This window comes from Sycon ciliatum, chromosome 6, assembly GCF_964019385.1.
Source record: "Sycon ciliatum chromosome 6, ocSycCili1.1, whole genome shotgun sequence".
In the NCBI taxonomy this organism is placed as follows: Eukaryota; Metazoa; Porifera; class Calcarea; order Leucosolenida; family Sycettidae; genus Sycon; species Sycon ciliatum.
The window spans coordinates 307,308-320,871 of NC_088648.1; the positions used below are offsets into that span (position 1 = coordinate 307,308).

At 51.0% G+C, this 13,564-nt stretch overlaps 1 protein-coding gene and 1 long non-coding RNA gene across 3 annotated transcripts; one reads left to right on the forward strand and one right to left on the reverse strand.

Moving 5' to 3' along the window:
• Positions 1-243: 243 nt before the first annotated feature.
• Positions 244-7,551, reverse strand: LOC135819087 (uncharacterized). Of its 2 annotated transcripts, XR_010553865.1 has the most exons (4): positions 7,125-7,551; positions 4,255-4,380; positions 1,030-1,095; positions 244-356 (listed from the first exon to the last, which is right to left on the reverse strand). It is a non-coding gene; the product is annotated as an uncharacterized LOC135819087 (long non-coding RNA). The 2 variants fall into 2 exon arrangements; XR_010553864.1 differs by lacking the exon at positions 4,255-4,380 and having other exon boundaries at positions 7,125-7,547.
• Positions 7,552-9,865: 2,314 nt separating this feature from the next.
• On the forward strand, positions 9,866-11,755 carry LOC135819037 (uncharacterized). Its single transcript, XM_065332186.1, has one exon. It carries the CDS (start codon positions 9,866-9,868, stop codon positions 11,753-11,755), a length of 1,890 nt encoding a protein of 629 aa, XP_065188258.1.
• Positions 11,756-13,564: the final 1,809 nt, after the last annotated feature.

Consider the following 13,564-nt stretch of genomic DNA (forward strand, 5'->3'; position numbering starts at 1 on the left):
AGAGAGAGAGAGAGAGAGAGAGAGAGAGAGAGAGAGAGACAGAGAGAGAGAGACAGAGACAGACAGAGGGAGGGAGACATGGAGAGGGAGAGACAAAAGCTTAAGAGCTCAATAGACGAACAGGTACACACTGTTATGGATAATTCCCTAAGGCCCCCCCCCCCCCACAAATCCATCCTAAGCCCTCGACCCCCCCCCCCCCCCTCCACACACACACACACACACACACATAAGTCGTGCCCCCGTTTTATTGCTACATCACTTTCCAAGTAGAAGCAGCACAAGTAGATGTTAGCCATTGCTCAGTCTTACCGGGGAAATCGGCGCCAAGAAACTTGTGACCTGACAGTATGTAGCTGCATTCACACACGAATGTCAGAGAAAGCTTCAGGTAGAATGTGAACGAAGAGCGACCCAACTCGATGTGCACAGCTGTACAAAGTGAAATCCGCCGCCTCCCTTGCTGTGTCCAGCATGGTGTTAGGAAAGCAAAATCCAGCCCCTGCGTGTATACAGCCTACACAGTTTGGCAAGTGAGATCCAGCCCCTGCGTGTATACAGCCAACACAGTTTGGCAAGTGAAATCCAATCACTGTCTGGGTGTGGCTAACAGTTTTGGTAAGCGACATCTAAAAACTGGCTTGGAAATGATCCTGCTTATTTTGGCCTGCCACACCTCAGTACGTGGGTGAGGATGATGTTCAAACCAGGATTGAAGGCACACACACACATACGTGCACGCATGCACACACGCTCGCGCACCCCCCCCCCCACACACACACGCACATACACCCACGCACACACACGCATGTACGCACTTGCTTGAAGAAGACATCTTGGAAAGATGACTCAATCGGCTATTGAACCACCCAACGGCTGACACTGACCTTGACACACACACACACACACACACACACACACACACACACACACACACACACACACACACACATACACACACACACACACACACACACACACACACACACACACACACACACACATGCAGACACGACTCGGAAAGCTTACTCATTAAGGAAGCCTCCATTGCAGCGGAGAGTAACGACACCGTCCGTATCGGTGTTCGTACGGCGCCTACACAAACGGAAAAGAAAATAACCCAGGAGAAACTACAGTAAAACCTGTGACTAACGACCATCCCTTGGGACCAGAGAAAGCAGTCCTTAGTGGCAGGTGGTCCTTAGTGACAGGTGGTCCTTAGTGGCAGGTGGTCCTTAGTGGCAGGTGGTCCTTAGTCACGGTGGTCTTTAGTTACAGGTTTTACTGTACTAAAATCAGCAACACAGGACTATCCATTCACATTTTCCCAAGAGCTTTGCCGAAGACGACCCTTAGCGAGAGGTTCTGCTGCACTCTGAGGTCAATTTTAAATATTGTTTACTCTTAACGCTATCACATCTCAAGATGCACACAGAGTACGGGGAGCACTCCGGGACACATGGACACACGTCGGTCCCCCAAGACGGACGAGCGAATAATAATATGTTCTTCGAACGCTATACTATCTCAAGATGCACACAGAGTGCGGGGAGCACTCCAGGACATACGTCGGTCCCCCGAGACGGACAAGAAAATTATAATAATAATAATAATAATAATATTTCGCGTGAGTATTTCGCTCCTGCTCTTGTAGCAGTTGAGCACTCTTGCGTGGGGTAGTGCCTTTGCTGTTTGCGTTATGCAGAGCTCACTGACTTGTCAGTTTGAGCACTCTGGCAAGGTACGTTCGGACCTGATTGGAAATTTTTATTTCCATTGCTGTCAGGTTCGGCCTCATTTCCTCTGTGCTGCTCTGACGAGTCCACAAAGGACGAAACAGTTCTGTCCGCAGATTGAGTAATAATAATAATAATGCTAGTTTGTACGTGAAGTGTGTGGGTTACAGTGAGGGCTGCGTCCCACCCGCCTGTGTGGATTCACGGGAAGTGTGAGTTGCGAAGTCTGAAGAAAATGTTGAACGGCCTCTGCTGGGATGACGACTGCACCATAGCTCAGTGGTTAGAGCACCGCTGGCTACAAGCGAGGGTCCCTGGTTCGAGTCCTGGTGGTGACAGTCAATTTTTTCTTAAGACTTTTCCCGTTTGTCTCTTTCCCTCAAACCAGTTAATATTTTATGACTTGGGGCTCCCCGCGTGCTAGTTTGTACGTGAAGTGTGTGGGTTACAGTGAGGGCTGCGTCCCACCCGCCTGTGTGGATTCACGGGAAGTGTGAGTTGCGAAGTCTGAAGAAAATGTTGAACGACCTCTGCTGGGATGACGACTGCACCATAGCTCAGTGGTTAGAGCATCGCTGGCTACAAGCGAGGGTCCCTGGTTCGAGTCCTGGTGGTGACAGTCAATTTTTTCTTCAGACTTTTCCCGTTTGTCTCTTTCCCTCAAACCAGTTAATATTTTATGACTTGGGGCTCCCCGCGTGCTAGTTTGTACGTGAAGTGTATGGGTTACAGTGAGGGCTGCGTCCCACCCGCCTGTGTGGATTCACGGGAAGTGTGAGTTGCAAAGTCTGAAGAAAATGTTGAACGGCCTCTGCTGGGATGACGACTGCACCATAGCTCAGTGGTTAGAGCATCGCTGGCTACAAGCGAGGATCCCTGGTTCGAGTCCTGGTGGTGACAGTCATTTTTTTCTTCAGACTTTTCCCGTTTGTCTCTTTCCCTCAAACCAGTTAATATTGTATGACTTGGGGCTCCCCGCGTGCTAGTTTGTACGTGAAGTGTGTGGGTTACAGTGAGGGCTGCGTCCCACCCGCCTGTGTGGATTCACGGGAAGTGTGAGTTGCGAAGTCTGAAGAAAATGTTGAACGGCCTCTGCTGGGATGACGACTGCACCATAGCTCAGTGGTTAGAGCATCGCTGGCTACAAGCGAGGGTCCCTGGTTCGAGTCCTGGTGGTAACAGTCAATTTTTTCTTAAGACTTTTCCCGTTTGTCTCTTTCCCTCAAACCAGTTAATATTTTATGACTTGGGGCTCCCCACGTGCTAGTTTGTACGTGAAATGTGTGGGTTTCAAATCTTTATTCTCACGATAGCCAGTGGCCAATAAGAGATAATAGTGTAAGAAAGGAGAAAGAGTGAGGAAGAATTGGGTGGGCAGGGCCTAGGGGTTAATGACTACTTAAGTGTACGGGCAGGGGTGGTCGCCACACGAGAATACAGAGTTGTGTACTTAAGTGTACGGGCAGGGGTGGTCGCTACACGAGCATACAGAGTTGTGCAACAGCAGGGATATCTCGGATTTGAAGGGAGTACGAGAAGGGATTTCGCGAAGCTGGGTGGGCAGGGTTACAGTGAGGGTTGCGTCCCACCCGCCTGTGTGGATTCACGGGAAGTGTGAGTTGCGAAGTCTGAAGAAAATGTTGAACGGCCTCTGCTGGGATGACGACTGCACCATAGCTCAGTGGTTAGAGCATCGCTGGCTACAAGCGAGGGTCCCTGGTTCGAGTCCTGGTGGTGACAGTCAATTTTTTCTTCAGACTTTTCCCGTTTGCCTCTTTCCCTCAAACCAGTTAAAATAATAATAATAATAATAATTTGAAACTCGGATGTTGAGCCATAAATAAATGTAAAAGAGAAAAGGACATATGGATACGAGTTAAGAGTAACTCTCCATCACTGTAACATGATATTATAATACAGTCATTCGACGTCCTGACACCTAACTTCAACACATCTCCGTAGCGCTAACCGACAGCCTTCCAACTTGGAAGCTCCCTTTCTTTACTTATCTTTGATATTTATGACCCACCCAAGTTGGGTGGTGTGCTGCTTTGCTGCTTCGAATTGTAGTTAGACCGCTTTGTCAAATATCGTACTGGTCTCGTCATCGTCCAGTAACAATCGACATTCTTTGTTCCGTTGGGACTGTAGCTTTTGCTCGTTTTCGTTGCGCTTGCCTTCCCCTTTTTGGTCTTTCCATAACCTTGAGCCTTCCAAGTTGGAAGGCTGTCGGTTAGCGCTACGGAGATGTGTTGAAGTTAGGTGTCAGGACGTCGAATGACTGTATATAGTATCATGTTACAGTGATGGAGAGTTACTCTTAACTCGTATCCATATGTCCTTTTCTCTTTTACAATAATAATAATAATAATAATAATAAATGTCTCTTTCCCTCAAACCAGTTAATAATAATAACAATAATAATACCATGTTCTCTGAACGCTTTCCTATCTCAAGATGCACACGGAGTAGATCATGTACAGAGAGCACTCCCAGGAGGCCAGGAAGACCGGTTTACCTGATCGGTGAAAGCTACGCGTGAACGTTAGCGGAGCATCAGCGACCGGCCTGGGAACGGCGGAGCGCCGTGGACACCTGGGCTTGACTGGTTGCTGCTGCTGTTGGTGCTGCCTACAACGGGACACTGCCGCACTCGCCATGCCGTGAGAGAGAGACAGAGAGAGAGAGAGTGTGGGGGGGGGGGGGACGCAGCGCACTCGTTGGTACTATGGCTACGGTTCAAACAATTTTAAAAACCGAAATATGTACAATATATTTCGGTGTTGTGAAAAATTGATACAGTCAGACCTCGCTTATCCGGTCCTCTTTTATCCGGATCCCTCGCCATCCGGAAGAAGATAGCCGGTTACAGATACACAGCATGCGTGATGCATCCGACATAATCAGTGTTCGATTATCCGGTTCCCTCGTCTATCCGGACATTTTTGTGGAAAACGGATGTGTGCGGTTAAGCGAGGTCTGACTGTATCAATTTTCCAAACCTGGCAAGTAGTTTGTTTCTACTCATTCGCAGCTGAAGTGCACAGTCTAGTATCAATAACAGCCTGCACAGGTGTGCGCCCAGAATCGTTCCACGTCCTGGCAGAAAGGAAACGCTCGGAAACGCACACACGCTCCAATGCGTCTAACAGGTGACTTGGGCTGTGCACAATTCTATTTCACTGGCTGCTGGGCAATCACAACAATTCTCAGCTCTTAGGCAAAGCCTCCACCGGTAGTAAAGCGGTACAGCACGGCTGAATATGGTGCTAATGGTGACACTGAGCTCACACTGTGCGCTGCCTCTCTTTCCAATCAGCTGGATGCCACTCTTGCCAGAACTCTTCCAGGTCAAATTCGGCGCACTGAAGCCACTTCAAACAGCTTGGGCCGCGTCAAGATGCACTCCAGACACAAAACATGCCACTCATCAAGGGGAAATCCTTGCAGTTTGAGCCAGGGCCACCACCAGTGCACAAGACATCTTCTTCTCTTCTTCGAGCTGCCTTTGACTAAAGTTAGTTACAGTCGAATGTCACTTATCCGGTCACCAGTTATCCGAGCACGCCGGTTATCCGAGCAGCCCGGGAGTGGTAATTTTATGACTCTCAACAGTAAAATTCTAATTTTTTTTGTACATTTATATTATACGGTGTAATAGGGCTTGAAAGTGCTACGTCACAGCATAGCAACAATTTCAAAAATTCAAAAACTGGATCCACTTGGATCCTGTTTTTGTATGGATCCAAGCACATTTCAAGCGGTCTTACCCACAGCATGGTGATGTAGCCAGTGAAACTGACTGATTTGGCTACTGGGGGCGGGGTTACAACTGGTGGCGAAATAAAAGTCACACCTGCATGCGACATGAGTGGGTTGCTATGCACCCACATACTTAGGCAATAGCAAAGTCACACCTTAGTGGATCCAAAAATAGAAATCTGATGTCAACTTACTACTCCCTGGCCGTTTTGACGTCATCACTTTCAAGCCCTATATGCATTTACTTGAAGTAGATGTGTTCAAGTATGCTAACATGTATGTGTACATGGAGCAATCCATAAAATATGTATGAATATATTTGGGTATTGTGTACATAAATCAGTGAAATCCAGTCATATATGCACATAAAAAATGATATCAGTTATCCAACATATCCAGTTATCCAACATGCCTGATTCCCGAAGTGGTCGGACAAGTGACATTCGAGCATGCAAAATCTAGCCTTCTGCAGATCTGGGTAGAGCAAGTAGTGTGTGGGAACGACGACCTTTTCAGAGAGAGAATGTGGCTCTTTTCATCCCAACGTTTTGCTCGCCGCGCTCTCCCTCCCAGCTTATTGATACGAGTATCTGCTACCGAGTAGAAGTCTCCGTCTTCACAGTAGGCCAGGCGAAATCGCAACGTTGAAATACTTTGCTCACTTGGTTTTTGGTCCTTTGAGGTGTTGATGTGGTTGTTGTGTACACGTCGAAGTGACAAACTTGAGACACCCGTGCCACAAAAAACGAAGGCGCGCCACAAAGTTTCGTTTGGCTGTTCAATGAAAGGACGTATGGAAGCAGGGATAAAAACGATCGTGGCTACCGACAAAGCTCCTAGTAATGTAAGAAACGGGGTGTGACTTTGGTAATTCCATGGAGAATGTACGCACGGTCATTCCACAACAAAGACGAAACTACGAGCTCAAAAACACTCCGATTTTCAAACAAACGACTCAGGAAAGAAGACCTGGCCGCAGTGTTCCCGTGTGGTCTTCAAAACACCTAATTTAACTTCGATATAGCGGCTGGTTCAGGGCAAATTAAGCCCAATTCGACAGCGTTGTACCGCTCAGATTCGCCCAAAACACGAGAAAATGTACGGTGCCCGGCTGAGCTTCGCCCTCCTGCATGCAAGTGTTGCCTGTCTTCGGGGTGCCCGCCGACCGATCCACTGCCACCGCCTTGTCTTTGCTTCTGCCGCACTGGCGGTTGCCGAGGCTAGGATTGTGGTCTGATCCGGCTCAGGAGCGGTATTGTGTGGGAACTGAACTATTGTTATCGATTTCACTGTACTACTTTTTTCTCTTTTACGTTTACTTTATACCAGGCGTGGACCATCCCCTGTACATAGGTGCCATCATTTTTCTTTGTTTCAATAAAATTGTATTCGATAAAAAAAATGTACGGCAGATCCAAATCATGCGTAGATCTACGCATTTGGCGTACGGGGACGACTAGACTGGCCAGAGTTCATGCACTGCAAACACCCGTGCAGTGTCTGTGCACTAGCTGTTGCTGTAGATATGTGGCTCTTCGTTCGCGACTATTTCCTATTGCGTATTGGTGCGCCACAAGCAACACAATCAACACCCTGATGAACAACGATTTCCGCCCAGTGACCTACCTGGACGAACTCCAGGTAGCCGCAGCGTTGGTAATGCCTCTTCGGGCAGAGAACTGGAGCAGATGAGAATTCCTTTTTCCTCTTCTTCGGCCGATCTGCGTGTTGCTGCAAGTAATTAGTTGGATCAGCGATGAGAGAGCTTATTATGCAAGTTACAGTGTTTTTTCTGACAACTGCACGTCCTGCGACAACTGTTACTTCTCCAGTATTACTAATGCCGGGTACCAACGGACAAACAATCGAATCCACCACACCGTGAAAAACTCTTCACTGTGACTTCGACCGAAGCAAAAACTCACACAGGATTGATCTCGCCTCTCCTCGAGCTGTACTGGTGTGTTACTTTTTAGCACTGGGTCAACAGCTAGCTAAACGTACCACAGCTGCAACCTTGATTCCCATTCTAAGCCGTCGCTTGATCATGTCTGCACTGCCTACATGAATGTCATGATAGTACAAGTCATCCTTTCATCGCTACAGACGCGTCAGTGAGTTGCTGTTGACTAGTGAGTAGTGTTCTGCTACTAGTGTCGTGGACATGGAAATCCGGTCGCACGTCTAGCGGCCCCAGAGCGCTGGCCATGCAGCCGTGGATAGAACTACAAAATAACATGCATTTTGCGCTGCAGCGCGCTGGTCGCGCGCGCGATCGCATCGGCTCAACAATGACAACATGACGTTGTGCACTGCAAGCAGCGTTCTGTACGCGCTGAGGGCGCCGGCCCCGGGCCCGGTCAATCGACTGGATTTCCATGTCCGCTACAGTACTCAGTACTAGATCTACTCACCGTGGGTCTTCTCTTGATCGAGAGATCTACTCGAGTCTCTGCTCTTTTGCCTGAGTTTTGGATTGCATATCGGAGCTTCGAGCTTCGATATAACAGTGTATACCAACCCGAAATCGGGTTTTCCTTTGCTCGAGATAGCATTTTCAAAACGCAGTTTTACTAAAATTTGACAAACAAATTTTCGTAAGGAAAACTGCTCCACACGTGATCCATCAGCTCAAACGCGGGAACTCTAGCTTCTTCTTCACCTTTTTTCTTTGCTCGAGGAAGTGTGTAGTTGAAGTTTTCTGTTGTCTGAGTTTTCGGTATGGATTCCGCACCTCAGGATGTTTTTTCGCTAGTCCAGCAGGCTCTGGACCATGCCTTGCGCCCACTGGAGAGGCGTTTGGCATCCCTGGAAGGCCACAACACGTCCATGCCTGTGGGAAATTTGGAGTCCGGGCAAGAGCACGACTCGCGGATCGTGGATGGGACATGTACCCCGGAAACTGATCCACTCCTGATCCCGGTTGCTTCCCAATCGGCTGACTCCTCGTTAGCGAGGTCTACTGCCAGCAGTAGTCAGCCCGCTCAGGCTTCCAGAGCCGGTGTTGAGCATACGCGTGGTGGGTCCGTTGAGGGCGACCCGACAAATTTTCCCACGCTGCAGCCACTCGCTGCTCGGTCGACCTCGAGAGGGCCACCTAGGCTACGACCTCTCCCCTCAGACCCGAGTGGTCCTGAAGATCCAGGCGATCTGGCGCAAGTATGCCACCTGCCGCTTGGTCCGACGCTAGCGGGTGTGGAGGCTGATGATTTGGACTCCGGTAGCACACATAGCCTGGTGTCCGACGGTGTGGGTCCCAACACGGACTGGCCAGCGGAGGACGGGGATGAGGAAGAGAACAGTTTTACCCGTCATGTCTCGCCCGAAACTGCTAAGTTTCTTGAGTCATGTCTTCGCTCAGAACTCAGACGCAAATCCCGGCAGGCCATTTCCCGTCGCTACCCTCGCCCTGACACTCCAGCAGCACTAGTCCCGGCTTTGGATGCACAAGTCGCCCGCATGGTGTATGGGGCTGACAAGAAGCCGCCTCGTTCGGAGGCTCGGCCCGATAGGCCTCAGTACCTGACGCAGGCGAAATTATTGAATGTGGTTGGTCCGTTGTGTGACATACTTGAACACACGCAAAACTCTGGCCTCGGTGAGCAAGGTCAACAGATCCGGGAGGCCGCTACGGCAGAACTGCGTCTCCTGGGAGATGCTAACCAGGCACTCACCATAAAACGGCGCTCCATTTATTTATCCAAGATCCGCCCCAAGCTCTCCAGCCTGGCCACTGCAGAGTTTGCTAACCCGGGAGAGTCATTATTTGGCCCTGCCCTGAACGAGCAGATAACGAAGCAGGCGGAAACAGACAAGGCTTGGGCTGACGTACTGCGTAAGCTGCCGCCAAGTCATGGTCATGTGGCTGGGAAAGACAGACGGTCGTCGCGCTTCGGACAAGATCAGGGGGACGGCAACGCCAAACGCCGCAAGCCTTCAGAGGCTTCCCGTGAGCCGTTTTTTCGAGGGAGCGGAGCCCGCAGGGACGGGTGGACTTCCGCAAGCCATGCCCCTCACCGTCCACATTACCCCAAGAAGCCGCAGTGGCAGCCCCGGTCGCAACAACAGCCCGGCAACAAGCACGGCCCTCCGAAGCCAAACAATGCCTGAAACGTTTCCTGCCAGAGGTGTGCTGGCAGGCGCTCCCACCAGACCTGCAATGTCAAGGCACCCAGCTACCCGAGTGGGGCTTGGACTGGAGGGTGAGCGACTCGGAGGTCCAGGGACGTCCGAGCGGCCGAATTGGTGGTCAGACCAGACGCTGGCGTCAGCTGACCGGAGACCCAGAAGTCACGCAATATGTGCAAGGGTTTTGCCTGGAGTTCAGTCGGGAACCAGTCCAGTGGCGGAAGCCACTCCCCAGGCAGATGTCCTCAGAGTTGACCGCAGTGGTGACGAAGGAAGTACAGGCACTGCAAGAGAAGGGTGCCCTGGAAGAGGTGCCCCCTGGTACACCTGGCTTTCTCAGTCCACTGTTTGTCGTACCGAAAAAGAATGGCAAGATGCGCCCAGTGGCCGACCTGCGGGAATTGAACCAGTTTGTGCAATACCACCATTTCAAAATGGAAGGTATCGCCACGCTGCGGGAGCTATTGATAAAGAACGATTTTATGGTGAAAGTGGACTTAACCGACGCATACCTGTCCATGCCAGTGCATCCAACCCTCCGTCGCTTCCTGACGGTGCAGTGGCAGAGTCGGCAGTACCAATTTGCGGCTGTCCCGTTTGGCCTGGCATCTGCTCCACGGCAGTTCACTAAGCTCCTTCACCCGGTGATCACCTGCCTCCGCCAACAGGGTGTACGTCTGGTCGTGTACCTGGACGATATTCTGATCATGGCCGGATCATATCAGGAGGCGTTGCAGCATGTGGCCAATCTCATTCATCTGTTGCTGGCCCTAGGCTTCCAGGTGAACTTCAGCAAGTCAGAGCTGCAGCCGGTACAAGTGGTGGAGTTTCTGGGCTTCCAGGTCAGTTCAATAGCCATGACATTAGAACTCCCCACGGACAAGGTCCATCGGACGTTGACAACTTGCCGGAGCTTAATTGCCCAGCGACAGAGTACGGTTCGACGACTTGCCAGCATCCTGGGACTGCTGTCCTCTGCAGCACCCGCGATTCTTCCCACCAACCTGCATTTGAGCGGCCTGGAATCAGTGCGGGCATCAGCCCTACGCCGGCAAGTACCATGGGAGGAGACCGTCCCGCTATGCGCAGCAGCAATGGAGGATCTGTCTTGGTGGCTTCAGCACCTGGAGGAGGTCAACGGCCGCTCTATTCCTCTGCCAGTTCCAGACCTGGTCATGCAGACGGATGCAGCATCCACAGTCGGCTGGGGAGCAGTCTGTGGTCATCGCCACGCATCAGGCCTTTGGACGGTGGCGGAGAAGCACATTCATATCAACTGCCTGGAACTACGTGCAGCCTTTTTTGGTCTACAATCGCTCGCGAAGGACCTTCGGTCTGCTCATGTGATCATCGAAATCGACAACCAGGCGGCTGTATGGTGCATCAACAAAATGCGATCAACCACCAGCCCGGAGCTGAACAGCGAAGCCCAACAACTGTGGCAATGGTGCCTGGAGAAAGACATCACCATCAGAGCCGAGTACCGGCCAGGCGAATTGAATGTGGAAGCCGACTTTTGGTCACGGCAAACGGGAGCAGCACAGTGGATACTCCACCGGGAAGTCTTTCAGAGACTAGCCAACCAACTTGCTTTTCCTCTGGAAGTGGATCTGTTTGCCTCACGCACGGCTGCCCAGCTACCCCGATTTGTGAGCTGGAAGCCAGACCCGCACTCGTGGAGGACCGACGCTCTCAGCTTCACATGGTCAGACCTGAATGCGTACCTGTTTCCTCCGTTTTGTCTCCTGACGAGGTGCCTGAGGAAGATTCAGAGGGAGGAGGTAGCTCAGTGTGTGTTAGTTGCCCCGATGTGGAGAGGAGCCCCATGGTTTCCCCTCTTACTGAGCCTCTGTGTCGACCAACCTATAATGCTGCCTCATCACCCTCGTCTACTCATGAACGAGCAGGGCGACGTTCACCCTCTCGTGGAAGCGAGACAGCTGCGCCTAGTCGCTTGGCCGCTGTCGGGCGTATATGGCAGCATCAACAACTTTCAGCAGACGTGTCGTCGCTCCTCAGTTCTTCTTGGCGTGGAGGAACGAGGAAACATTACGACTCAGCTTGGTCACTGTGGTGTCAGTGGTGCCGTCAACGGGAGATTAATCCCGTTTCGCCATCTTCCGGCATAGCAACTGTCCTGCAGTACCTTACGGACCAAGTGTCGGCAGGGAAGTCCTACCGGACCATTGGAGTGTACCGCTCTGCACTGTCCAGTACCCTGCAGCCGATGGACGGCCACGCGATCGGCCAACACCCGCTCGTCTCCCGGTTGATGCGTGGCATTTATCAACAACGTCCACCTGCGCCTCGCTATTCGGCTACCTGGGACCCGGCAATCCCGCTAGGCACTCTCCAATCTTGGCCTCCGGTGAAGGATCTGTCCCTGGAGCAGCACACCCTAAAGTTGTGCTTTCTACTGGCTATAACAGGTGCCTTCAGGGCATCTGAGCTCCGGCATCTGTCAGCCGACTCCATTGGTTTGTCGCCGGAAGGTGTCTCACTGCAATTGTTGGCATTAACTAAGACACAGCGCTCTGGCAGCTTGAAGAGAGTCTTCGTAGCCAGATATCAGGTGGAAGCAGTTTGCCCTGTAGTCCACTTGGAAGCATACCTGGAACGCACAAAGGCTTTGAGACCCTCAGGTACTCAGCAGCTCTTCATCTCGGCCCGCAAGCCACACCGTGCGGTATCAGCTGCTACAATTTCTCGTTGGCTTGTGTCCGTGTTGTCCACCGCTGGCGTTGACACGTCGGTGTTCAAAGGACATTCAACCCGAGCCGCTGCATCGTCGACGGCTGCAGGCGCTGGCCTGTCAGCTGATGAGGTCATGCGCGCCGTTGGCTGGAAACAAGAGTCTACGTTCCGGCGCTTCTATCTCAGAGACCCCAGGCCTGCTGCGTCAGTCCGCATTCAGCAGGAGTTCGCAACTGGAGTATTGGCTGCTGCTGTGCCAGCATCTACACTGCCCTGAAACAATGCTGACAGTGTGCTTATTCGTGTACGTCATGATGGTATGACTGTGTGCAAAACATACCTTCTGGACTAATCCGCTAGTTTACCTGCGTAGTGTACGCATTACAAGTCATTTCGGGACGGCCAGTGTTAGCGTCCCGCCATACTAGGTTATGAATATTTTCCAGATTTTGGTTTTCATGTGGCCACACATTTAGTTGGTGTTAGGCCTTGTGTTATATTCCAGCCTGGGTGTGCTGGTTTGCTGCGTCAAAATTATATCACTGACGCTCGTAGTCGCCATTTGTGCATAAATAACTGTTGCCACGGAGGCCGGTTGACGTGCGCTGTGAAGTATACACTGTTATATCGAAGCTCGAAGCTCCGATATGCAATTGCCCATTTCACAAGCAATGATGCATTGTGATGTGAAGTGGGGATTGTATGAGGAGCGGAGAGCGGAGATATAACAGTCCCACCCGGGTACCCTCCCTAATAAGATCTATAATGCACTGAAAAAAGGGTGAAGAAGAAGCTAGAGTTCCCGCGTTTGAGCTGATGGATCACGTGTGGAGCAGTTTTCCTTACGAAAATTTGTTTGTCAAATTTTAGTAAAACTGCGTTTTGAAAATGCTATCTCGAGCAAAGGAAAACCCGATTTCGGGTTGGTATACACTGTTATATCTCCGCTCTCCGCTCCTCATACAATCCCCACTTCACATCACAATGCATCATTGCTTGTGAAATGGGCAATTGCTAATGCTATGCTTCTTCACTGCCACTGCATGCAGAGTCCGAGGCCTGGAGACGCGAGTAGACCATGGTACTCCATGTACCGGGCCTACATGTAGCTGCGTGCAGCTATCACGTGTGACTGTGACCATGTGTGCATGCAATGCAGCGTTATGTGTTTTAAAAGGCTTAATAATTATTTATCCATCGCCATGCATGGGTTCTGGTACTTCTGCGTGACAGGTACTTGAAAC